Below are 26,864 nucleotides of genomic sequence, written 5' to 3' on the forward strand. Positions count from 1 at the left end.
GAAATTCTGCCAGCCTGAGTGGTTAGCGTTCACTGGGAGAAGGTTTGGTGAGCCCTGATTGGTTGGATGGCGCTCGTGCTCTGTGTGAGGCACTGAGGGACAGACGGAGAAGAAGGGTGCATCTGTTCTGGGCCCTTGCAGCTGACACACACACGCACGCACAAACATGCACACACACACACACACCAGTGTTTTGTCACGGGGTAACAGCTGGCAATTGTTTAAGTTTACACCACTGGCAGAATCAGTAACACTTGTGAAAGAAGAATTGCATTGAATTTTATTTGTTAAAATCGTACCAGACACATGGCGGTGAAGTGACAATGCCAAAGAACAGAGATCATTAACGATTCTTCAGATAACAGATCGTTGACCCCTTTCGATGAAATCATACTTTGAGTGACGCTAGATATAGCACCACATGAGAAATGTTCACAAAAATAACCCGCAATGGAGCTGTACAGAAATGCATTCCTGCTTTTATGAATTGGTTGCAGTCTCTCTTTTGTTTACAGTTTTATACAGTGTGGGCAGTCGTTTTTTATAACAACACCAATGGCTACATTGTTATTTTTTTGTAATTACCTTTAGTTTTTTTTTAGACCTTTAAGCTCTTTGCCCCATTTTTACTTAAGTTATATTAATTGAGAAGTTACTATGGCGATTGTTCTCCCCCCAGTAGTGACAGGGTAAGAAGCACATTATTAAAGTGATTAAGTGCGAAAGTCTTAGTCTTGATTTGCTCTATCCACCAGGCATCTCGGGCGGACGACTGGGGAGGTTGTCCTGTCCCTGGGGTGGGGGCCAGGAGAGGGCCCAGATGGGAGGGGCTGTGCATCATGGAGGCCCAGTTGAAGTAACTTTGTCCTAGGTCCAGGAATTAAGCTTGGCAGGAACTGCTGTCTACCCTGTGCTCATAACTGGGGCAGAAAGAGTCATTAGCTACATGAAACATACATCCCATCCCAATACTGTCTCCAGTGTCCCACTTTAGAGGCACTCGACTCTAAAGATAAGGCCCGGGGAGACGGCAGGAGTATTTATGAACGGCAGGGCCCCTGGTTTGCCATTCTGTTAGTGGAAAAATCAGCCTAGGGAAGTAGGGGACGTCACAAACGCCTCAGGATCCAATCCGCTTAAAGGACGGAGTTTGGGTAGATAAACAGACTGTTAAAACAAAGATGGCGCAAGACTTGTTGTTGAGGTGGAGAGGTACGTCGAGCTCTTTGACTCCAGCATGCTTCCATGCAAGGTCATCATAACATGCTCTGAAAATCCCCCCAGAACACAACGATTCAATAACACGGACAGTCAATCGTAAATAGTATTTTAGATTTACTAAGTAGCCACACCACATGCGTGATCATTCAGTATTATTTTCAGGGATATAGCTAAAACCCTTAATATGCATTTCTTGGAATAGAATACATTGGTGCTACAATTTATTCGGCAACATAATCTGATTAAGACAGAATATTCTTTTTCAACCGACAGCGAGCAACGTTTTTGCACATTTTTGCTCTCAGTGGTCGTTGAATTTACAGAGAATGAAAACGAGCATGCTACAACCACAGTGCCTATTTCCCAGTAACAGAGCTTGGATTGGTTCCCTCCGTTTTCAATAGAGTATGTTAATCATGCTAACTTTCAGTTCCAAGACCAAAAAAAGAAAGAAGCAAACCAGGCAGAGAAAAAAAAAAACCCACAGTTGGAAATAAAGTATGTGGGGTTTTAGATCCACATACAAGCAGAACACTGTCTTGAATGAAAAATCGCCTTTCAGCAAGTCCAGGTCCACTGCAGAATACCTAAAACATTCACACAAAAGTAGTCCGTCAATGGAAGCTGACATAGTTCCAGGAAACGGGGCTGTCTCCATGCCTACAGGTCTCTCTTTGTTGCTCCCCCTCTTTCACCCCCTGCCAGTCCTGCGTCGGCTGTGGGCTAGAGTTGGGCGGGGCAGAACTCAGCCTTTGGCGTGGGAAGTGAGCCCGCGATGTCCCAGGAAGCTGAGGGAGAATGACGGAATGCGTAGAAGCCTCCGTTGCAGCGAACGCTCTCAGCCAAAGACGGAAGGAAAATCCGCGGTCGGAATGCAAATGCAGACACGCCGTTGCCGCACAACTCTTGTGAATGAGCTTGGAGAGTGGGGTGGGGGCTGGGGGAGGGGCCCTGCACCCATTTTCAGCTTTCAGACATTGAACAGCAAAATATGGAAAGTGAAAAACTAACAAGTGTTACAGGTAACCGTTAGTCCAGTTCTCTGCTGATTTTCTAAAGGTATACAGCCTAATCCTATTTTTTTTTTTAAAGTAGCGTTATCCATAAGCACACTCCCGAGATGATGAGCTAAGGGGCCTGGTGGTCTTTCCCCGGGGGTTTAATTTAATTTGTGTTCATCCACTGTTTCTGTACTTTGACCCATCACATCAGAGAATATGGGATTTAGCATTCCTGAACTGCTTAGGAAAAAAGGGGCCCTACTGGCAGGAGAACTGAAACGGTAAACCTGCTTTACCTCATTAAAGCTTATAAAGGCTTGATTTCAGAACAGAAACTTGCAAGAAGAAAAGCAAAAAAAAAAATTAACAATATGCTCAGATCACATTGCCTGTAGTCAGAACAATTGTTCAATGACATTAAAGCATGCGCACGATTGCAGGTATAGGAGGGTTCACTTACATAGGCCTTTGAGTACAAAAGACCGACATATTAACTGCTTATTACTACCAGGCTGTAGCCTTGACTGCATTCACCAGGATTGTTTTGAATGGCAAAGTTGTAGTATTCAACTACAGAATAAAAAAGGAGCTTAAAACTTTAAATAGGCTTGGGGAAATAGCTTGTAATTACAAAAATGCAGATCCCCAAATTCCTAACCTGACCACTAATTTTCTATAATGAAGGAATACAGACACCAAAACAGGACCTGACTGACGATTTATTCTGATATTATATATATTACATTGATAGAAACCATGTATAAAATGTCCTGTTCCAAAACAAAGGCACACAAAGTCTTAGTTCACAATCTGGGTTTTTGTGCTGAGCATTCTCTATATAAAAACAAACGTTACCGAGATTAAAATTCAGAACAGCAAGACTAACATGCAAAAACGAACACAGCTGTGTGATGCGGTGAGGTGGGGGGGGGGGGGGTGTGGGTGTTCTAGTAGTATGTCTCCCTTTCCACCCAACCTAAGGGAAGAGTAAGAGAAAAATTTTAGAATGTCAATTTTTCTTCTTGGGCCTGCATGGATCAAAGCAAGATTGTAGCATCTCCCGCTAATACCCAAAGGGAGAATGAATTATCAAGTGATTTGCCATCTCTTAAGTGCAGCAGTTAAGAGGTGTAAACAAACAACATGAACACAATTACTTTTAAGTGCCTTGCTGCTCATAATTTAACTGCTCAAAGAAAGCAATGAAAACATTCCGTCTCACCTCCTGGGCTGCGTCGAAGAATCAGTTTTCTGATTTCATCATAAATAAAGATAAGAAGGGAGTACGGGAAAGCGCAGAACCACCAGTTGGGTCTGTGAAGAAAATAAGGGCAGGCAGTTGACAAAAAGAACATAGATACGCATAGCAGATATATAACAGATATACCACCAGCAGTTCAGACTAGGAAATCCATCTGAAGCTAAGCAGGTTTGGTTCTGGCCAGTACTTGGATGGGAGACCAATAAGGAAAGTGGGTTGCTGCTGAAAGAGGTTTATTCTTGTGGTCAACAGGGGTGTCCATCTTGAGGCCTGAATGTATCCCAATGTCTCAGAACAGTGATGTGGACGCTGTTCTGTAAAAATGGTGCTGTCCTTGAGACGAGCGATAAAACTGAGGTCCTGACTTTGAGGTCATAAAAGTTCCCTGGGTATCCTCTGAAAGAGTAGAGGAAGTACTCATGTGTTCTGGCTAAAATTGCCAACTGTGGCCCTTTTGAATCTGATCTCCTGTATCTAATTGGTGAATTCTCTCCATCACCTTCACCACCTTAGCTGGTGGATATACCGGTGCAGAATGCCTGCTGTTGAATCATCCCACCTGGGTGCTAAATAGTGGTGGTGGTTGAAGTGGCTGTAAAGTGCTTTGGGCATCTTGAAAAGTGCTATATTAATCATTCATACATATAAAATTGAGCACATCAATAAGCAGCCTTGGCAAGCTTCAAGCTTGGCTTTCAAAGCTGCTTTATAATGACTCAAAACACTTGGATACGTCTTCCACAGGTTTACAGGACACTCAAAGCATAAATAAGAACCTACTTAAGGGGGTACATTCTGAGGGCGATGTCCATTCCGGGGCAGTAGGAGAGGAAGGCAGCCAGGGCAGTTTCCTCAAAGAGTCCGAAGATGAGGATCTTGTTCCTGAAAAGCACAGGTGTTGTTTCAGAGTAGGAAGATACTAGTCCCTCTCTGCCATTGTAGGGTTTACTTTCCTAAGAACACTGCTTACTTCATGCCCTGCTGGAAGACTGAATTCCTCCTAGTCTTACAGATGATCAGGTCAGCCCATTGCACAATGACAATGCTGGTAAAGAAGGCTGTGTGGCAGGTGAACTCCACAATCTTTCTTTGTTCATAGGTCTGAAAGGAAACAAAAAGGACAATGAAACCTCTTGCTGTCTCTACTGCTACTTGTGTTATGAAGAACTCCATAGCCCTTTACTAACCCATTGCTGGCCATAACTGTCCTCCAGATCGTTCAAATACTTATCATCCCATTTAACGCGGATTCCCAAGAGCGTAGAGGGCAAGAACCCGTTCTCAGCAAGGATGACGAAGTAGGCGAAGAAACCAGCCAGTGCCTGAATCATACCTGGAAAGACAAATATTAAACAACATGACACTGCAGCTTTAACATTACCCACAGCCCACTGGAGATTCTATAAACACTTATCACTTGTCAACTGATACAGACATATACACTTAACATGACATCTCAAAACCACAGAGTTCTGAAAAAGGTTCATTTTAAAGATGTACCACCTTAAGATGTATGGGACAAAACGTCCAGCTGTGCTTGAGGGAAGTACTTACCGATCTGACCATAGGCTATACTGATAAGTCGCTCATTGACAAGCTTGTCTGTTTTGGGGTTTCTAGGCTGTCTCTTCATGATGTCACTTTCAGCAGCCTCATAGGCCAGGGAGATGGCAGGAACCTTACATGATGAAAAGACGGACATACAACCTCATGACAACATAATCTCCACCAAAAAATCTCAGCTAAAGGTAGGGAGCTTGAAGAGTCGGTATCCTCACCATGTCAGTACCCAAGTCGATACAGAGGATGGTGACTGTTCCGAGAGGCAGAGGGATATTAGCGATGATGAAGAGGAGGAAGGGAGTTATCTCAGGGATGTTGCTGGTCAGGGTATAGGCGATGGACTTCTTCAGGTTATCAAAGATCAGACGACCTGAAGGTGACAAAAAGCAACTGCTGTAGTGTGGAAGCTCCATGTTAGAAATGTCCTCCCTGGTCGACTGGATCTGGTTATACCTTCTTCAACTCCAGTGACAATAGAGGCAAAGTTATCGTCAAGGAGGATCATGTCCGCTGCTTGTTTGGAGACATCAGAGCCAGCAATGCCCATAGCTACACCGATGTCGGCTTTCTTCAGCGCCGGGGAGTCGTTCACACCATCTCCTGTCACGGCTACAATAGCACCCTGTTGTACAGGAAGGCCTGGTGACTATTTTGTTCTTGAGTTATAGCAGTTATCGAAATTTAAGCTTCAGTATTTCAATGCCATTTCAAATCAGAGCACCTGTCTCTGGCAGCCCTCTACAATGATCAGCTTCTGCTGTGGAGAGGTTCTCGCGAACACTATCTCAGTGTGATACTTCAGGATGTCATCCAGCTGTTCAGCGGTCAGATCCTTCAGGTCACCTCCATGAACAACACAGGCTTTTGCATCTCTAGAGACGAATACATTGAAGTAAAATGCAAAATGAGCTACATCTCATGTCTTCCCTAGAATTAATTAGTTAATTTTGTACAATAAAATTAATTTCTGAAATCCTAGTAGTGACTGTAGTAATAGAAAGTAATTTTAGACAAGAACTCTTAGATACAAAATATCAAATTACCTAGGGTTGACCTCATGAATGGGGATGTTCAGACGAGCAGCAATATCCTCAACAGTCTCGTTGCCCTCTGAAATGATACCTACACCCTTAGCGATGGCCTTTGCTGTGATTGGATGATCACCAGTGACCATGATAACCTAAGTAAGGGTTGAAAGTTATTTATATCAGGGTTGGGTGTTGCTTTCATCAGTCCTGTAATGGTAAATCGATCCAAAAAAACCTCACGTGTACACACCTTGATTCCAGCGCTTCTGCACTTGCCCACAGCATCAGGTACAGCAGCACGGGGAGGATCGATCATGGACATGAGGCCAACAAAACATAGGTTCTCAGTGGTGAAGTTCACATCATCAGTGTCAAACTGGAAGCCCTCAGGGAACTGGTCATCAGGAAGGAAAAAATGGCAAAATCCTGCAAATAAAAAGTGAAAATGAATATATGTGCCTGTGACTCTGACCAGAAGTAGTTAAAAGATGGATAGATAAAACAAATGCTAAGAGGATCAAGGCCCATCAGCATCAGCTACTTCTGAATATTCATCATGATTATTTTATACTATCTGTCCCTCTTAAGACAAAGCAGTAACTAATGAGTCCTGGTGATTCAAATAAGTGAAATATGTTGTTACCTAACACTCTCTCTCCAAGGCCACCCAGTTCCAGATAAGCGTTCTGAAAGGCATCCTTCATCTCATCATCAAGTGGCTGCTCCTTGCCCTGAATCATGATGCTGGAGCAACGATCTAGGATCCTCTCCGGGGCTCCCTTCATCACTAGGATGTGTTTAGGCTCAGAAGTGCTGAGGTTCTTATGGATGGATAGCTATTTGAAGAACAAACAGCTTAAAAACCTTCTTCTGAAACAGTGTATCATATTAATTGGAGTCACCTTCAGAAGGGTATGGCCTTTATACCTGGTATTTATTTGTCGAGTTGAAGGGAATTTCTGCGATCTTAGCATACTTGTCTCTCATCTCCTTCACCGACCCACAGCACAGCTCAATACACTTCAGCAGAGCAGACTCTGAGGCGTCGCCGGCAACATCTCTCTGTGATGGAGAAACAAGAAAATCAAAGTGTCACATGTCTGTCTTCAGCTGTCGAGGAAATACGAGCAAATGACTGGCGTGAAGGGGAGGCATTATTAAATTACGTCAAATTTCCTAGAAATCGTCACTATGGGCTTGCGCCTGATCACCCAAGAGGTTGTCTAATTTCTGGCAGAAGAAGAATTAGAAACTGGAGTGTGACACTCCGAATAAATTCCTGCAATCTGAAAGAGCAAGTGACCTACTTACATAAAACTATTTCCGAATATGCCCCAGTTTAACAATAGGCCAAGTTTATCCTGGATTTGTTTATCACTTCGGAGTTTATCCCACAATGCAGGAATAAATCACTGCCTGAGAATACTAAAGTTTAATGCCCTATTACTAAAACACGGTCACAATAATGAAGGGTCTCAAACTAACGTGCAAAAACCCAAAGATGGCTGATGGAACAACTTTCACCCATATGTACCAGTTTTTTTATAAAAATGTTCATTAAGAGTTAAATCTGAGCATTGCATTCATGTTCTTATGCACATGACTAAATGGGAACAAATACCTTCAGGATAGGCACATCGGTCTGCTCAGCAAGGAAGACCGCACGGTTACACAGGCCAGCGATGCGCGCCAGCGCCGTCCACGTAGCCGAGCTCCTGTCAAAAGAGGTTCCACTCTGGTTCTCCGTGGTGTCGGCCTCATGGATCTGATTATCGAACCACATGTGAGCCACAGTCATGCGGTTCTGGGTCAGGGTGCCTGTCTTGTCCGAGCAGATGGTGGAGGTGGAGCCCAGGGTCTCCACGGCTTCCAGGTTCTTCACCAGGCAGTTCTTCTTAGCCATGCGCTTAGCAGTCAGGGTCAAGCACACCTGTGAAGGTCCAGACCAGGAGATTTAAGACTGTCAGAGGTAACAGCTAAGTGTACATACATGAGGTACTTTAGCTTCTTAACTGAATACAGGCATCGGTATCAGTTGCAAACCAACTACGGCTGACTTAACACAAACAAGTTTGACCCAATTTCCAGGATGATATTTCTACTCACTGTGACTGTAGCCAGAAGACCTTCAGGTACATTGGCCACAATGATTCCGATGAGGAAGATAACAGCTTCCAGCCAAGAGTAGCCCAAAATAAGAGACAGGACGAAGAAAGAGACGCCCAGGAAGACAGCAACACCCGTGATGATGTGGATGAAGTGCTCGATCTCGAGAGAAATCGGGGTGCGCCCAACCTCCAAACCAGAGGCAAGAGTGGCGATGCGCCCCATCACGGTACGGTCCCCCGTATTGATTACTATGCCACGGGCAGTGCCTGAAATAAAATATTGAATAAATGTGTTATACTATTATTCCTTTAGAAATCTGAAATTAAAGTAATGTAAGACACAGCAAATATAAGAATTAAGACAGAAAACATGAACTTCCTGCAATTTCTTTTAATAAAATATCTATATATTGAATTTTTTTATTTAAAATTGCCTATGGAACAAAAAGCGCTAACATTCTGCAGAAAAAACTTATGACAGGACTTGCTACAGATGGGCAGTTGAAAGAGCCTACCTTCTACACAGTTGGTGGAAAAGAAGGCGATGTTCCTGGTCTCCAGGGGGTTTTCGTTGGAGAAGTCAGGAGAACGAGTCTGTGGTTCAGATTCACCGGTGAGGGAGGAGTTGTCCACCTGTGAACGAATAGTCATAAAATCAGAAAACCTGGCTACATGTCACAATCACAAATCAAAGTCTGCATTGGGTAGGAAGAAGCTGATCAAGTCACCTTGCAGCCATGAGCAGAAATGATCCGCAGATCAGCAGGAATCCTGTCTCCTCCCTTAACTTCTACCAGATCTCCAACCACCACGTCTTCTGCATTGACGCTCTTTTTCTCACCGTCTCGTATAACCAGTGCTTGCTGAGAGACAACACAGCATCTGTGCTCACTGGCTCTTCATATCATAGGTGACAGAACATAAAAAAAAAGGTTTAAGAACTCATACCTGTGGGACCAAGTTCTTGAAAGAGTCCATGATCTTGGAGCTCTTGGCCTCTTGGTAGTACGAGAAACAACCAGTGATGACGACGACAGCAGAGAGCACAACTCCCAAGTATAACTGTTCAGAGAAGGAAGGGAGAGATTTAGATGACATTAGAAGGCAGAAAGTCAGCAGAAATAGCAGGAACTTGGTGGTAACGTGTTTTCTTACGTTGTCTTTGGCTGGCTCATCTTCCATTGCTGCCTGAATACCATAGGCCAGGAAGCAGAGGACGGCCCCAGTCCACAGCAGCATGGAGAACCCACCAAACATCTGTTTGCAGAACTTGACCCATTCTGGAGTGGTCGGTGGAGGTGTGAGGGCATTCGGGCCATCGCGGGCCAGGATCTCTGCAGCTCGTGTGTTAGCAAGGCCCTGGAAATCCGAGACAAAGAAAAAGAAAAAAAAACATCTGTTCATTATACAAGCAAACAAAAAAAATCACTTGAGCAAGTCTAAAAAATAAAATAAATCATCTATGTGCTTTTTGTTGCTAGGCAATTAACTAGGTAAGAGCACAAGAAAGATAAGAGCATGCAGCTGGTCTCTGAAGGAATTATCTGAGGAAAACTAATCTCCAAGTAGGAATTTGACAACATGGTTAGAGGCTCTATTCAATTGTGCCAGATTTTACCGTCTTATAAGGCTGCAGTTGCACAGATGCCAGGAAGTAAAGCTCGCACTATGCTGACAGACAGAAATATTTCAGCATTCTGACTGACAAGGGTGTCTATCCTCATTCAGACCCATTTTCAACAAGTCAAGTTCACAGAAGGTTACCGGCTAAATCCCTGTAATTGTTCTGTTCTCAGTGCAGTTCCTTAAAGAACACTGTGTACGATATGAAAAGAAAAAAAAAACACCCAAGGGCAATTTGGAAAGGTTTCTGGGAGTGGTTTTTGATTCCAGACTTCATCAGCTTATGCCCACACTTGACTGGGAACTCACCCTGCTGAGATCAGTGCTGTATTTGCGATGTAGTTCATCAAGAGTCAGTTTGTGATCATCCTGTAGATGGGATTATAGTGGTGAATTAAACAAAGTGAAAAGAAACCTTAAATCGCAAATACATGAGGATCAATAAACTTGGGTCCCCATCATATACTGAAACTCTTGCTGCTCACCAAATCCACTTCCTTCTTCAGCTCATCCATATCCTTCTCTTTCTTCTTCGGTTTGCCCTTCTTCTTGCCCCCCTGCTCAGATGTTGCCGCCAGTTCATACTGATCCCGGCCATCCTGAGGGAAAACAGGGGAAGACCATCAGGAACAAGGGTCTTCGCCCAAATCGTAGGAATTCCTGCTTGAGTTTGCTTCTCAATGCTACATGCTATAGTGGAATGACAGCACACTGAAATATACATTAAAAAGTACATTAATATGATGCATTAAAATAGAGAGCAATAACATCTGGATTTTTTCCAATGTCAACATCAGAAAACTTAACACTGCTCCTCAAGCTACTGCCAGACCTATAAATTACAGGGGAAATGAAAGATGCATAAAATGTTTTTTTTTTTTCTTAAATCCAAGAGCATTCAGTACTTGAGGCAAGTGCAATGTTGTTTATTACTTTAAGTCACTCGCTGGAATGAGGAGAGTACCAGATCCAATGACTTTCCGATGTGGAATCTCTCTCACCTAAACATAATATCGTATGCTATTATTTCTGGCTTGATTGCGACACTGATATTTCCTGCATCGTCTTGCTATCACTAAATTAATAACCATTAAGTCATTGTTTTGATCTGCGCTCAGTGAAGCCAAGAGATCAGCTTTGGCGGTGATAGATGAGTTTCATGAAATATTTAAGAAGCAAGCTAAGGCAAGACTGAAGAAATGCCATTTCAGAACATACATGTCTAACCCTAACTCTACCTCACAAATTACCATGTTCTTTTGCGGTTCCATTTTACACTAGATAAAGTAACCAGGTCAGTTTATCAGCAGATGAATAAAATTAATATATAATCAGTAGCAGTCCCCTCATCTTATAAAATATTAACTATCCTGTTTCCATTGAAAGCCATTTTGGCTGACATTTGCCTTCTTACTGTTTATTATTAAAATGTGCAGAAGAGAAATACATGTTGAAAGATGGATAGCGTAACACATCACTGTTATACTGTTACATGGTTATCATCGAGTATGTCCGACAGGTCAATAAACAGCAATGCAGAGCAGCCAAGATCTTGGGAAGTATTTGGGGTCTTGCTATTGAACCTCTGTGTGAAATACATAACTGAAAGGCATCAGTAAAATACCGTACAGAAAGAATATAATGCCTTAATTGTCATTATACACAGCTGCAACAAAAACGATGCGTATTATCTGAGTCACAGCTTGTGGCAAAAGGTGTCTGTGAGTGTACAAGGACTACATATACATTTACTTCAGTTTATGTAACAATATCAACCAACAGTTTTAATTTCATGAACATAAAGAACACAAGCAACGGAACAATAGGTATAATCTGAGACGTACAAATGATCTACACAACAGAAATGTCCAAAAGCAGTTGCAGGGAATTTAACCTGTAAAGAATTAATTATAATAGTTCCTAAAACAGAGGCTGCAGCCTGTGGCTGAATTATAAAATTCCCAAATAAAGCTTTTTGCGTATCCACCCGCGTGTTTGTGGAAGACAAGCCCTGGAGTCTCACGCCTCTCACCGAATTTCAAATGGAATTTCACTGACTTCTCAAAGTACCCAGAGAAGATACGTTGCTTGCCCGCTCCCCCCACCTTTTTTCCATCGAGTATAATATAATGCCACGAAATGGACTTTTATAGAGCTCAACCACCAGGGGGTCGAGGCCTCAGTGTATGGGGGGGGGGGGGGGTCTCTTTAGTTATAATGTATAACGGGTCATTTGTCATGCTACAGTATGAAATTATTTCAATTCTATAGGGTTTAATTACCAAACACCAATCATACAGTGTTTAAGAAAAAACTATAAGTTGCCACAGCTCCTCTTGGGAGCCACAATCAGCATTCACAGATGAATATCCTATGTGTGTGTAGGCCTTTTGTGATGAAATTTGTTTCCAGGCCACTGCTCTGGGCTTTGCACATTTCTGCGAGCGATCACAACCTTCACACACCAAGAACACACTGTTCTTACGAGATTACCAAATAAATCCCTTCTGAGGAGGCAACAGGAACCAGAAACAAAGCGGAGCCAAGGAGTTAATATGACCTGTATGTTCCCCACCACAAACGCTTTAGATAACGCGTCTAAAAAGACATTGTTCGGGTTTTATGTGTGTGTACTTTAAATACAAATCTGCCCAGTTACGCATCTCCCTCTCATGTTCCTTATAAATAAAATTGTTGATTGAAGTAACCGTAGATGCTCTCCTCTCTCTCTCTCTCTCATACGCGCTCGCACACACACACACACACACACACACACACACACACACACACACCTTTCACCACAAGCTATAAAACCACACCCTTGCTATCTAAAGACGTAAGTCAAATGTTTCTCCAACGGTCTGAATGGTGATGAATAAAAACAAAGACTTCTGTGATTTTCACGCCTATGAAAAATAATGAGCCAAAGAGAATATCAAATTACAGGAAACTGCCCCAAAGGGGACAAAAATGGCACGACGATTTCCGCAACATTCAAATACAGAGCTGGTGAGATGCAAGGCAAGGCTTGGAATCACAGCATGGCATCATGTGACCAGACCTTCTCCAATGGCATCGCAGGGGATGTTTAAGGTATGATAATCTGAACAAGTGCATTCTCATACTCTGGGTTTTGTCAAATGCCAAAAATATTTAAAGAGCAGTACAGCAAGCAAAGTATGGTAGGCTTTGATTTTCTGCTACAAAGAACAGGAGTGTGAGTGAGCAGAAACCCCCCCATACACACCCAGAGATGTCAAGTGGAAAGAATGCCAAATCCCAAAGGAGAAAATGATGGCCTCAGTTGTGGTTGGGTGGGGCGGGGGGGGTCTAAAGGCCTGGCTTTCATACAAACCTGTTACTAGTGCTGTGGTGGACACCCCTCAATAAATAAGAGCTTCACAGAGTTGACAGCTACTCTGTTATGGGCAGATGCTACGCTAGGCGACTGCCAAGATTGTTCATGACGATGACTGCCTTTACGGCTTCCTTCAGTCAGCATTATTCCATAAATATAAATATAAACTTGTGAGATTTACAGCTGTCCCCCATCCAATGGCTTCTGGAGACCACACCCCTGTCTACCAAAACCGATACCATAAGTCCCAAAGGCTGGACTGCAGAAAATGCAGAACTTCACATAACGGCATCAGAGGCAAAGCTACCGAAACACAAGATTCTGGCTATTCAAATAGCAGGCGTGCTGTTTCCATCCATTGACAGGGAGCAGGAAACTTCAGCTTCACTGAAACACTATACAAATATTGCAGGCTTTGGCAATTATTTTGCATAGAAGTCACTCTGACTACCAGTGTATATTTAGGGTAATTCATTTATTTTGGTAGATAGTTATTTAATTCATGGCATAGAAATAATGAGAAATATTGGTTCATCGCCAAAATAAGTAGTGTCACACAAGATAACGTATTTAAAATATGTAATATCTACTTCAAATTTAAATCCCGTTTTCTAAATTCAATTAAAGTAATTTCTTGTTTTAAAGCAAACATCTTTAGTGTAAGGCTTCACCGGGCATCAAATAATCCCGAATCAATGTATGGTGTTTTTTGCAAATATGGAATTTTTTGTTTCATACGATGTGTACGAAACATATAGACAAATTCATTGTATTTACAAAACAGTTGAGATACATTTTTTCGTCTTAAAAAATGAGATCTGACGGCAGGAGAGACCCTGCATTCATTTGGCGAGACAGCAACACCCTGAAACAAAAAGAGCTTCATAGCTGCTTTGCACTGGCCTTTGCTGATATTTTGTAGCCGTATTAATCTCTATTACGAACAACAAGGTGCTTTTCCAATGTTCTATCCGGTATTACTCATTTGCTTTGTATAGGGCATTATATAATCCCACAGGAGGACGCCGTTTTAGTTCTGACACATCATGTCCAGTTTGGACCGGGTTTACGTGAACAAAACGCATTTCATCAAGTGGCGACGGGGCCTCTCCTACAGTGAGGAGTCACACGACAGCGCAGCTATACAGCGGGGAACTTGGCCATACCTACTAACCAAGTCACCCGCCTTCCGCTCCTCTAAGGCTCGGAGGACCGCTGATTGCTCATTTTACCGACGACCAACGTAATTCTGTTTTAGGAAACAAGACGGCAAATTTTTTGACAGCACGGAAAACTTGGCTTCCACTGGCGAAGAAGCTCAACCGCCACTTCAAAGTCGGTGCAGAGAAAAGCAACGTGGATGTTCCCGAAATACAGAAAAATAAACACGAAAAAAATAATAACGACCGGCCCTTATTGTGGTGTGGGCCACCAATCCACGTGGCTCACTGTTTTCTTTCTTTAACATCCACATCAGCAACCCCAACAAATGTAACTGTGCAAGCCAGTGACCATATAGCAATGCAACAACCACTGACCGTGTAACTGCGTCTAGCATAACATCCAAGGGAACTAACTAGTTAAAAATACAAAAGCACACACACTTACCCCAACCCCCATGTTTCTTTTAATTTAAGTCTTCTTAAAAAATATTATTTAGAAACAAAATGGAAAAAAATCCTTCCAGATCTTTACAGTGCCCCGTCCCTCTGCCGTACCCGACCCACACGTGTCACTTCCACGGCACACACTATTAACTGCTCTTCTCCTTAGTCCGGGGTTCTAATACTTATACGCTGTGTTTATTCGATTGTGACGTCTGCCCCTTTTACCATGGTAACCCTGAAAAGTGGGGAGGAGTCTTTCCCAGCCACGATGGAGCGCGGTCTTCTTCCTCAATATGGAATATTAATGGGAGATTTTCATACAGCGTAAATTTGAACTGGAAACACTCGTCGGTGATGCGGAAAATAAATGCCATATAATGTAGTTTTTCCACAAATATGTGACTAAAAATAAAAACCTTGTACACGTGGATTCTGAGATTTCACAGTTTTGCCGATAAGGGGGTCGAATTCAATGTTTAATGTATTTATTTAAAAAAATCAATAAACACTTTGAGAGTAATTTATTATTATTATTTTTTATTTCCTGTCCCGGATGTTGTCACTGGAGTTGGAACAAGTTAGAACGGTGCAACAGATCCCTCACGATAGTCTCACGCAACAGGGCTCAGTTTTACTTTATTTGCATTTGTTTAACGTTATTTGGTACCAAGAGGTGGTTTCCTGACTGCAAATCCGTTAACTGCCGGTAAACATAATGAATTTCACGATCATTTCTGCCACTAAATTGTGTAAACTGGCAAATGTGCTGATATTTTCTTGTGTTTATAGCGAAGCCGAATCTTTGGTTTCGTTTCCCTTTTTTACACATTTATTTTTAAGCAAAACATAATATTTCCCTCAATCTTTAAGTGCTTATTAGATTCTTCTAAACATTTTGTTTGACGATTGTTTCAAAAGTTACCTTCGTTACGCTGTATAAATATGAATCTTAATATTAAATCTAATATAGGGCACGAAGGTACGTGCAGTTCTCCCGTAATCTCTTTACAAGCTTCGGCACAGTACTCGCAGTTTCTTCACACGGATATAAAACAAAGGCGTACTGAAGGACCGAAAGCAAGAATAACCTTTATGTTCTCCGGAAAGTCACAGTTACCATTTAAGACCTAACCGTACCTATAGAATATAGGTAAATGGTATTTAGCCACTACCACGAAATGCTTAGCCGTATTAGAATATAAAATATGTGGTTATTTCATCCTCCTCCCACGCCAAAAAAATAATGAATTGAAAATAATTAATGTGCTGTGAGCTAATGTTTTGGTGCTTACTGGTGGCATATACTGAGGTTTCTTGATTTTTTTTTATATCCACACCCTATTTAATGTTATTTGTATACGCAATACGATTGAATTAGTTCCATTAATCATATTTACTGCTACTCAAAGCCTGCTGTCTGGTTGTTTATATCACATTAAAATCAGGTGGCCAAAATTATGGGTGGTACCTTTATTTATAATTACACTGCAGATTGCACATTTCCTGAGCTGCAGTACAAAGATTTTCTGTTTAAAGGCCAAAGGTGCTGCTGTTCTTCTAGTAGTAAGTTTCATTCTCCACCCAACCTAAAATAAGAAGAAAAACACAAGTTTTACATGTCCATATGCATAGTATATTTGCGTAAGTGTTCATATTTTACACATGTGTGCATTTAACTTAAATACTCTCACGTATAGCCCACTTTGTGCTTGTTGCAGGATCATCTTTATATCTACATGTCTGTTAGATATATATTTTACAGATTATTTAGAAAATTGGCGTTATAGATTGGAGTGTGATCTGCTTCTCTCTAGTTGCTCATTCTGGATTTGTAGAATGTTCTGGAGAACTTAGAAAATGTTATTTTACCTCCTGGATTGCGCCGCAGAAAGTACCTCCTGATTTCATCGTAAAAGAAGATGAAGAAGGAGTAGGGCAGGGCACAAAACCACCAACAGATCCTGAGGAGGCGAGAGAAACACAACACAAAAATGTACGGCTGTTCGCTTCGAACCTGCAGCCCTGAGCAGTGACATCCCCTGTCACACTGGCTTCAATAAGAAATACAGCCAGTCAAACAGGGTACTACTTACTTGAGTGGATACATTCTGAGTGCGACACCCATTCCAGGGCAATAGGAAAGGAAAGCAGCAAGAGATGTTTCTTCAAAAATTCCAAAGTTAAGGATCCTGTTCCTGAATGTGGCAAAGTTGAATGGTATGATGTAAGTGATAGTTGTACTTAAATCTCATGGTCTATAGCTATTTCCAAAGATAAGTTCCCTGACTGATGTCAGCTGCACACTTACCTCATACCCTGTTTAAGAATAGAGTTCTTCCGGGTCTTGCAGATGATCAAGACAGCCCACTGACATTGTACAATGCAGGTAAAGAATGCTGTATGACATGTATGCTCTACAATCTTTCTCTGGTCATAGGTCTGCGATGCAGAAAGACAGTAAAAAAAGAGCAGTTTAATATTATTAAGACATTGATCTCCGCATTCTATGTCTATAACTGACCATCATGGCTTGAAAGAGTTTGGATGTCTGGTTACTGACCCATTGCTGTCCATAAGAGTCTTCCAGGTCATTTATGGTTCTGTCTTCCCAGTTGACACGTAGGCCCAACAGTAAATCTGGCAGAAAGCCATTCTCCCCAAGGATGACACAGTAAGTGAAGAAACCAGCTACTGCCTGGATCATACCTGGAAATAAAAGAAAAGAAAAAGAAAAACCAATGGCAAGATTAAGTGTTTTATATGATTCAGAAGCCATGTAGCAACCCCATGTAACAGTCCAGCAGTTACGTTAATTCCAAGCCATACTATATGGAACTTTTATGTCATCCCATTCTAAATGTTATCAATTCCCATTCACAGTTATCAATATGGCGCTGATCCCTCCTTTGCAACTATAACAGCTGGCATTCTGGGATGGCTTTCCACAAGTTTTTGGACTGTGTCTGCGGGAATTATTCCCCTTTCATCCAGAAGAGCATTTTTGAGGTCAGCCACTGATGTTGGACGTGTAGACTTGGATTGCAATCTCTAAGCATACCAAGACTTTTTGAACCGTTCCATGCTCACAACTTTGTGGGTACAGTTCAGGGAAGGCTCTTTTCTGTTCCAGCATTTGCCCCAGTGCACAAAGCCAGGTCCATAAAGACATGGTTGGGTGAGTTTGGTATGGAAGAACTCTGGCCTCAACCCCACTGAACACCTTTGAGATGAACTAGGACAGAGATTGTGTGCCAGGCTTTCACTTCCAACATCAGTGCCTGACCTCATTTATGCTCTTTTAGATGAATGGGCAAAAACTTCCAAAGACACACCCCAAAATCTTGTGGAAAGCCTTCCCAGAAGAGTGGCAGCTGTTGTAGGTGCTAAGGGGGGAACAATTCCATATTGATATCTATGGATTAATAATGGGATGTCATAAAAGTTCCTGTGGGGGTTGTAATGGCCAAGTGTTAGTGTAGCAAGCCTCTAAAGGGAACAGTGCACCATTTGATCAGATCTTCCACTGAAACTGAATTAGTTTACCCAAATAATAACAGGATCTTACCAATCTGGCCATAGGCCATACTGATGAGTCTCTCATTCACCAACTTATCAGTTTTGGCATTTCTGGGATGTCTCTTCATGATGTCACTCTCGGCATCCTCGTATGCCAGGGAGATGGCAGGAATCTTACAGGTAGCAAAGGTGTGCCAGTATTAGTTTTTGGAAACCTGCAAGCCTGCTGTGAATCCTCAAAGGTTTTTTTTCCAAACTGAGCTGTCCTCATACTTACCATGTCAGTGCCTAAATCAATGCAGAGGATGGTGACAGTCCCCAGGGCCAAAGGAACATTTGCAACAACAAACATTAGGAAGGGGGTGATTTCTGGGATGTTACTGGTGAGGGTGTAAGCGATGGATTTCTTCAAATTGTCAAAGATCAGGCGGCCTGATGAGAGAAAAGGCAAATGATCTAAATCTATAGCTTATTACATCTTAATGAAAGGAAACTCTTGGATCCTTCCATGTTATACCTTCTTCTACTCCAGTTACAATGGAAGCAAAATTATCATCCATGAGGATCATGTCAGCTGCTTGCTTGGAGACGTCAGAGCCAGCAATGCCCATAGCTACACCAATGTCGGCTTTCTTCAGCGCGGGGGAGTCGTTCACACCATCTCCTGTCACGGCTACAATAGCACCCTGTAGGATAGTAGGGAGACCTTTCAGCTTTCTGCTTTAATTTCTAGGTTTGTTCTTCTTAGTTGAAACTGAGAAGCTTGAATTAGGATGAAATAGGAGTGCATAATGTAAAATTAAGGGTATAAATGAATGCAAGACTATGCTTTCAAGTAATACAAGACTTTAATAATAAGATAAATGGCAAAGTATGATACCTGTCTCTGGCAGCCTTCGACAATGATCAGCTTCTGCTGTGGAGAGGTTCTGGCAAACACTATCTCAGTGTGATGCTCCAGGATGTCATCCAGCTGCTCTGGGGTCATGCTTTTCAGCTCTGCACCATGAACTACACAAGCTTTTGCTTCTCTGTGGACAAAAAATAAAGGAGAGTCATTATATTATGTTATTGTGGTGCTTCAAGCTGTTTTTTTAAAAAAAAAACTAAAAAAAAACACCCAAAATGCCTAAAAGCTGTAGTCACTATGACCAGTATGGTCCTATACCTGGAATTGACTTCACTAACTGGAATGTTCAGACGAGCAGCAATATCCTCAACAGTCTCGTTGCCCTCGGAAATAATACCCACACCTCTTGCAATGGCCTTGGCAGTAATGGGATGATCACCCGTTACCATGATAACCTAAAAGTGAGACAGAGATAAGAATTAGAAATTATTGGCACCAGGACAGTTGACTTCGTCAATCATGTAACAGGAATTTGGACAGAAGAACCCTAAGTAGACACGTACCTTGATTCCAGCGCTCCTGCATTTGCTTACGGCATCCGGCACTGCAGCGCGGGGAGGATCGATCATGGACATGAGGCCAACAAAGCACAGGTTCTCCGTGGGAAAGTTCATGCTTTCAGAATCAAAATGAAAGCCCTCAGTAAACTGGTCATCAGGAAGCAAATAATGGCAGAATCCTGCAAGCAAAATGTTAGAAAGAATTAGAATAAGTACAAAAAGTTTTGAATGGTGTGTGAGTGCCCTGCCATGGGCGGGCGCCCCATCCTGGGTTGTTCTCTGCCTTGCACCTGTAGCCTCCAGGGTAGGCTCCAGGCCCCTTGTGACCCTAAATAGGACGAGCGGTTACAGAAAATGGATGGATGGGCATTAAATTTCAAAAACTACCTTTGCAATTTTCATAGATAACACTTTGCCAAGCAAGGTTTGTAATTATTGACACATAACTACTTGCACTTTCTGAGTATGTCCGACATACCTTTAAAGAAAATTTACTGCTGTGTATTTTGTACCTATGCGCCTTACCTAATACTCTCTCTCCAAGGCCACCCAGTTGCAGGTAAACATTATGAAATGCTTCTTTCATGTCTTCATTAAGTGGCTGCTCCTTGCCCTGAATCATGATGGTGGAGCAGCGATCCAGGATCCTCTCCGGGGCTCCCTTCATCACTACCAGGTGCTTAGACTCAGAAGAGTTGGGGTTCTTGTGGATGGATAGCTATTAGAGGAAGAAACAGATTAAAAATGTTCTTCCGAAACAGTGTATCGTCTTTCCTGAAGTCACTTTCAAGGACCTGTGTACCTGGTATTTATTTGATGAGTTGAAGGGAATTTCTGAAAGCTTGGGGTACTTGTCTCTCATTTCCTTCACCGACCCACAGCACAGCTCAATGCACTTCAGGAGAGCAGACTCTGAGGCGTCTCCGGAAACATCTCTCTGTCAAAGAAAGAGCCAGAACAATAAGATAATGGCACCTGTTGCTGCCAATTATTGAAGATTAAAAGGGCACCATGCTACACTGTGGGTACTATGACAGTTGAATGACAAGCTTTCACATACCTTGAGGACAGGAACATCGCTCTGGTAATCTTTGAAGAAGGCGCGGTTACACAGGCCAGCGATGCGCGCCAACGCCACCCACGTAGCTGAGCTCCTATCGAATGAAGTTCCGCTCTGGTTCTCCGTGGTGTCGGCCTCATGGATCTGATTATCGAACCACATGTGAGCCACAGTCATGCGGTTCTGGGTCAGGGTGCCTGTCTTGTCCGAGCAGATGGTGGAGGTGGAGCCCAGGGTCTCCACGGCTTCCAGGTTCTTCACCAGGCAGTTCTTCTTAGCCATACGCTTAGCAGTCAGGGTCAAGCACACCTGTGAAGGTCCAGACCAGGTCAGTTAACACGGTGTCAATATATTTGCTGCTGCATAGCTTAGTCTGAGAAGACATACTTAAAAATTCACAATGAGAAATACAGAATTGAAAACTTTGATGTTTATATATATATATATAGAGTATAATATTTGACATAGGATCTTTCCACTCACAGTGACAGTAGCTAAGAGGCCTTCTGGAACATTTGCGACGATGATTCCAATGAGGAAGATGACAGCTTCCAACCAACCATAGCCGAGAATGAGTGAGAGAATGAAGAAGCTGACACCCAGGAAGACAGCTACAGCTGTTATTATGTGGATGAAATGCTCAATCTCAACAGCAATGGGGGTCTGTCCAACTTCCAGGTTTGAGGCAAGGGTAGCAATGCGTCCCATCACTGTGTTGTCTCCGGTGTTGATCACAATGCCACGGGCAGTGCCTATAATGAGACAGACGAACAGAAGGGTTCCAAGAATGTAGAATGTATACTGTGTTTTACAGAGAATGAATAATATACATGCATCTGGCTATTTATGCAGCTAGTTATCTCTGATGTTACGCTCTACCTTCCACACAGTTTGTGGAAAAGAAGGCGATGTTCCTGGTCTCCAGGGGGTTTTCATTGGTGAACTCAGGAGAACGAGTCTGTGGCTCAGATTCACCGGTGAGGGAGGAGTTGTCCACCTGTAAACGAATCAAATTGCAGTCAGGAAAATCACGGAGATGCACTTTCAATATTTAGGGAAAAATGAGAGACCTAATTTCATTTAGCGCAAGAAGTCTAAATCACCTTGCAGCAGTAAGCATAGATGACACGAAGATCAGCAGGAATCCGGTCTCCTCCCTTGATTTCCACCAGGTCTCCAACCACCACGTCCTCAGCATTGATGCACTTCTTATCACCATCACGGTATACCAGGGCTTGCTGATAGACAGAATGGAAAGATGGTATTCCAGCCCATTCCCTCTACAACTTATGAGATACAAGTGGGAAATATAGGTTTTTATACAGTAATACCACAGGAAATCACACCTGGGGCACCATGTTCTTAAATGAGTCCATGATCTTGCAACTCTTCGCCTCCTGGTAGTATGAGAAGCAGCCGGTGATGATGACAACGAAAGCTAGTGCGATACCCAGGTATAACTGTGAACAGAAGAAAAACCAGGCCTCATAAATATGAACAAACACTATGAAGAGATGTATATGTGCTTAAACATTAATGCTAATCTGTAGAGAATAGGTTCAAGTGGCAATTGTATACCTGGTACTGCTTACTTGGCAAAATATACAAAACTTGTCAATAGCTAATATACCTCCCAAAAGTTGGCTCAGTGGGATTAGAACCTGCAGCCATCTGGTCACAAACTTATTAATTCACTTAAATCTCACACTCACGTTGTCATTTGCAGGGTCTTCTTCATAGGCTATCTGAATGCCGTAGGCCAGGAAGCATAGGATTGCTCCAATCCACAAGAGCATGCAGAAACCACCAAACATCTGTTTGCAGAACTTCACCCATTCTGGGGTGGTCACTGGAGGGGTGAGGGAATTTGGACCATCGCGGTCCAAGATCTCCTTTGCACGGGTGCTAGTCAGTCCCTGTGTGAGATGAAGTTGGAAATGCCTTTTTAATCCAACTGCTGCACAGTGTCTGTCATAATCACCTCTACAGTACTTTATATTAAATTACACTGGATCTGCTGATTTTTTCTGAGCATCAACCTGTAAAAGTTTAAAAGAATAAATAAAGCTTCTTTTCTTTGCGTTTTCTATTTTAAGAGAAAATGGGGTAAAAAAAATCACCCTTATTAGCAAACCTTAACAATGTCTGTGCCAAATTTTCGTTGAAGGTCTTCTATGCTGAGTTTGTGATCATCCTGTGAAAAGTGATTACAGACATTACATTTACATCATTGAAACATTATTAAAAACAGAAAGAATTGTTTATGAACACATATGATTATTACAGTTCTTACAGCCCATAAATTGATCGGCAAGTAGGAGATGGAGAGGTTTACTTACAATATCGACCTCCTTCTTCAGCTCCTCCATATCCTTCTTCTTGTTCTTCTTCTTCTTCCCGTTGCCATTCTCAGAAGTAGCTGTCAGCTTGTAGTCACTTCCTCTCTGTGTTGGGTAAAGTACAGAAACATCTATCTACATGCTTACTTGCTATTTATATTCCAAAAATATGAGATCAATATACTTTTTTATTGCTTGGAGCAAGATTGATAACAATTTTTAAGTAAAAAAAATCCAGCTATGGTGCTGTGTGCATTAGATAATTTCTTCAACCTAAAAATCCTAAATTCAGTTTGACTTTAACTGTGATTTCCAATCCAGTATGTGTAATGGAAGCACAGTTTCCCAGACTTGGGACAAGTCAGCTAACCTGGAGCGAGTGAGCAGTGAGTTTGAAAAACATCTGAGGTGACATTTCCACGAATTCTATAACGCTGTTCAGTTGTCATAATACTAGGATGAGAGGGCTGGGATTTATGCCAGTAAAAACAGGGCTATAGATAATGTATAGGAAAAGCACTGACATACTAATACAATCCTCTGAACACATGCCCACGTTAGCCCACTGTGGCTCCCCATGGACAATCTGGACTAAATAATGTCCAAAGAAAATCCTGTATGGACCCACTATAGCTACACCCAGACTGGGCCCCTCATCAAAAATTCTGGTCCAGTCCGGCAACGTCAATCAGCATTGCCCAGTCTTTTTCCATTTGTAAGTCACCTTGGCCACAAGCATCTGCCTAATGAATAACTCTAAGTGTAAACAAAATTCACAAGACCCTCACAGAGCCTGTTCTTGAGACCTGAGGACTTTTAGACAGATTAAGAGCAGAGAAAGTTCTAGGTCCAATGTGCCCAAATTTGTTGCAAGCACTTGGGTAGTATTTAAATATATTGATCCAATAGCACAAAAAGTTGATTACAATATCTAATATTTAAACAACAGAATAGAAAAGAAGTGATGCCCTGATTTACGGCATAAGTCTGTTTCCTGATTATGTTATAACCAGTCACAGTTGACTTAGCGATCAGATAAGTGACAGCGATTTACATAGCAAGGGTTAGATGTTTATCTACACAGAGTTCCTTCTGAGTAAAGCCAGGTAATTCATGTACAAATGCAATAGTGTTGTAGTCAAGACCGCCTAAACCGAGACCAAGACATTGCCGAGACCGGAGGGTATCAAGACCAAGACACTGCCGAGACTTGAGGGTACCAAGACCAAGACCAAGTCCAAGACCAAGACCAAGACACACTAAGGCGAGACCAAGACCAAGACTGGTCGAGACCAAGACCAAGACCAAGACCGAAAACAGACTAGGGCTAGAATCAACATCACATTACCCAGATCAACTGTAGAGAAAAAAGGCATTGCTGTAAAGTGTCATTACTCGTTAAATCAAATTCATGTTATCTTTTCAATTATATTGTCCGTATGTCCATATGTCTCTCATTTAAAATCTCCCAGATTTGTCATAGTTACGAGACCTGATAGAAAATAATATTCTCAGCAATCCTCTCCTATAACCATTTTATCAGACCTCGTCAAGGGAAAGAGATGGGATGTACCAGAAAGATGTTCATATTAAGTCTCTTATACCAGGGACAGAGGCCTCGGGTAAGTTATGAATACAGCTATGTAATGATCCTTTGCTTTGAATTGAAGAGAATGAGCCTCCAGATTGACTTGCACCTCCAAGACCGTGCTTTCTAATCAATGTAAAATACCTAATTTATTTTAATTATAACTATGCTATAGACTTTGCGGACATTTTCGGACATTTTTTTGCCGATGTATGATACGATGTGTATGATGTGTGTGGACTGTGAAGCACTGGCAGTATCCGTGGAGAAAATGTATAAAATGTAACGTTTTTGAAATGGATGCATCTGACTGGTTGCATTTGAATTGAGGCGCGTAATAAATAATGATACTGTTCTGTGAGGATGTGCAGTTTTCTCTTTTTTTCCCCATCCCATCGAGACCGCTATGTCCGAGACCAAGACAAGACCGAGACCAAATAGAGTCGAGACCAAGACAAGACCGAGACCAAATAGAGTCGAGACCAAGACAAGACCGAGACCACAAAAAATTGGTTTCGAGACCGGTCTCGAGACCAAGACCGGTCTCGAGAACTACAACACTAAAATGCAAGACAGTAATTCAGTTTTGAACAAATCTAGTATGGTCATTTAACAGTGCATTTTCAACATCTATCTATTCTTTAGCTAGTATTTTAATTTAAGACCATGCAGTTTATGTTTTACAGCTGTATTATGACATTATTAATGATGATGTCATTTATTTCTTCAAATGGTCAAATTTGTAATGCCAATAGCATAACATTCTCCACACAAGAATGAGCACCGAGATATTGCGTTGTTCCATTTACTTTAACTGATCAGAGCCAATCAAGTGAAATTTGTTTTTAAGTAGTTCTGAAGTTGTATTGTCTATGGATTAACAGTGGACTGTGATAGGACGCTGTCCCTTTGAAGGGCACTCTCTGTTCTTTGTGTGTCCCTGGGGTTGGCTTTGCTTCCCTGAAGACTTGACTTGCATATGTTTAGATGATTTATCAGTGGAAAAATGAGCTACCCATTGACACACAGTAAAGACAAACTTTGGTGACATTTTACTTAAAGCAGTCATCATGATAGATATATTCATAGTACATAAAAAATGCATTCATAAAGTACTTTAAATACAGCTATAACTATTTATAAAAATAAATATACATGTTGTCATGCATTATGAATTCTCTATGACATTTTTATCTATAATGCACTATAGATACCTTCATAATGCGTTATAATGGTCAGTATAAGTATATAGAGCATTATAGATGAGAGCTTCATAGTGCAAACAAAATGCATGATATATAAGGCTATAATGTGTTATGCCTTTTTATAAATAGTTACAGCTGTGTGTATAATACTTTATGAATGCATTATTATGCACTATGAAGGTATCTATAATGCATTATACATGGGTGTTTTAAGTAAAATGATACCAAAATATCTTGTTGCCCGAGAAGCTGTTGAATAAATAGGTCTGCAGCCATAACACTGAGAGTGTTCTTTTCAACACTGTAAGTGTTAAACTAAAGCATCAGATTTTTACCTGTTTAAGAAATCTGGCACCTTCCTAAGTTTAGGTATGAAACTCATTTGGGTTTCAAGGACCCGGCAGTGACCCTCTTGTAGCCATTACTATTGTTACATCTCTGATTTGCTACACAGTAGGTCACTTTTACTTTGGCCCATCTTTAAATATGAAAAAACAGCAGTGCGTAAACAAATATGTAAATAAGTAAGCAGTACTCACAGTCACAATACAAAAGGTACTTTAAATGGAAATGTCAATATATACTTACTCCAGCTCCCATCTTTGCTAGCTCTTCCTAAACGTCCAAATTAGAAGTATAAAATAGATCTATTCTTTTTTTATTTTTGTTGTATTTCACTGGTACTGACTATGCTCCATCTATGAGTCGCTTCCACAGGACGTGCTGTGAAGCTACTCAGTGGTTCATCTGATGTCTGGCCTTATATAGGCATTATTTCCCCAGACAGGAGAAGGTGTGGTCGGGGGATTATCAGGGTGGTTGGGTTAATTTGCGGTGTGGTTTTTTGCCTTCATTAACCTGGGAGGCATTTCAAAGTAAGTTTTAATCCTAAACATGCCCTGACTGAGTAGTTTACAGAGAAAACATCAAGAGGGTCAAACACTAAAAGGAAACAGGCCCGGTTCAACTGGAACTG

At 41.8% G+C, this 26,864-nt stretch overlaps 2 protein-coding genes across 2 annotated transcripts; both read right to left on the reverse strand.

The window, feature by feature from the left end:
- Positions 1-254: 254 nt before the first annotated feature.
- Positions 255-15,045, reverse strand: LOC111855672 (sodium/potassium-transporting ATPase subunit alpha-1). The gene is made up of 22 exons (XM_023834903.2): positions 14,772-15,045; positions 10,291-10,404; positions 10,115-10,174; positions 9,338-9,541; positions 9,131-9,244; positions 8,911-9,045; positions 8,698-8,815; positions 8,181-8,449; positions 7,696-8,004; positions 7,002-7,136; positions 6,718-6,910; positions 6,325-6,500; positions 6,090-6,226; positions 5,768-5,918; positions 5,500-5,668; positions 5,262-5,416; positions 5,038-5,161; positions 4,671-4,816; positions 4,454-4,584; positions 4,264-4,365; positions 3,445-3,536; positions 255-3,198 (listed from the first exon to the last, which is right to left on the reverse strand). Exons 1-22 carry the CDS (start codon positions 14,781-14,783, stop codon positions 3,170-3,172), a joined length of 3,075 nt encoding a protein of 1,024 aa, XP_023690671.1. The 5' UTR covers positions 14,784-15,045; the 3' UTR covers positions 255-3,169.
- A 1,180-nt stretch (positions 15,046-16,225) lies between these two features.
- Positions 16,226-26,615, reverse strand: LOC111855680 (sodium/potassium-transporting ATPase subunit alpha-1-like). Its single transcript, XM_023834912.2, has 22 exons — positions 26,477-26,615; positions 23,096-23,200; positions 22,891-22,950; positions 22,469-22,672; positions 22,103-22,216; positions 21,860-21,994; positions 21,636-21,753; positions 21,240-21,508; positions 20,757-21,065; positions 20,499-20,633; positions 20,222-20,414; positions 19,700-19,875; positions 19,455-19,591; positions 19,167-19,317; positions 18,804-18,972; positions 18,564-18,718; positions 18,336-18,459; positions 17,331-17,476; positions 17,079-17,209; positions 16,864-16,965; positions 16,640-16,731; positions 16,226-16,356 (listed from the first exon to the last, which is right to left on the reverse strand). The coding sequence occupies exons 1-22, from the start codon at positions 26,486-26,488 to the stop codon at positions 16,328-16,330; spliced, it is 3,066 nt and encodes a 1,021-aa protein (XP_023690680.2). The 5' UTR covers positions 26,489-26,615; the 3' UTR covers positions 16,226-16,327.
- Between the last annotated feature and the right edge of the window lie 249 nt (positions 26,616-26,864).

The sequence above is a fragment of the Paramormyrops kingsleyae genome, chromosome 1 (genome assembly GCF_048594095.1).
Source record: "Paramormyrops kingsleyae isolate MSU_618 chromosome 1, PKINGS_0.4, whole genome shotgun sequence".
In the NCBI taxonomy this organism is placed as follows: Eukaryota; Metazoa; Chordata; class Actinopteri; order Osteoglossiformes; family Mormyridae; genus Paramormyrops; species Paramormyrops kingsleyae.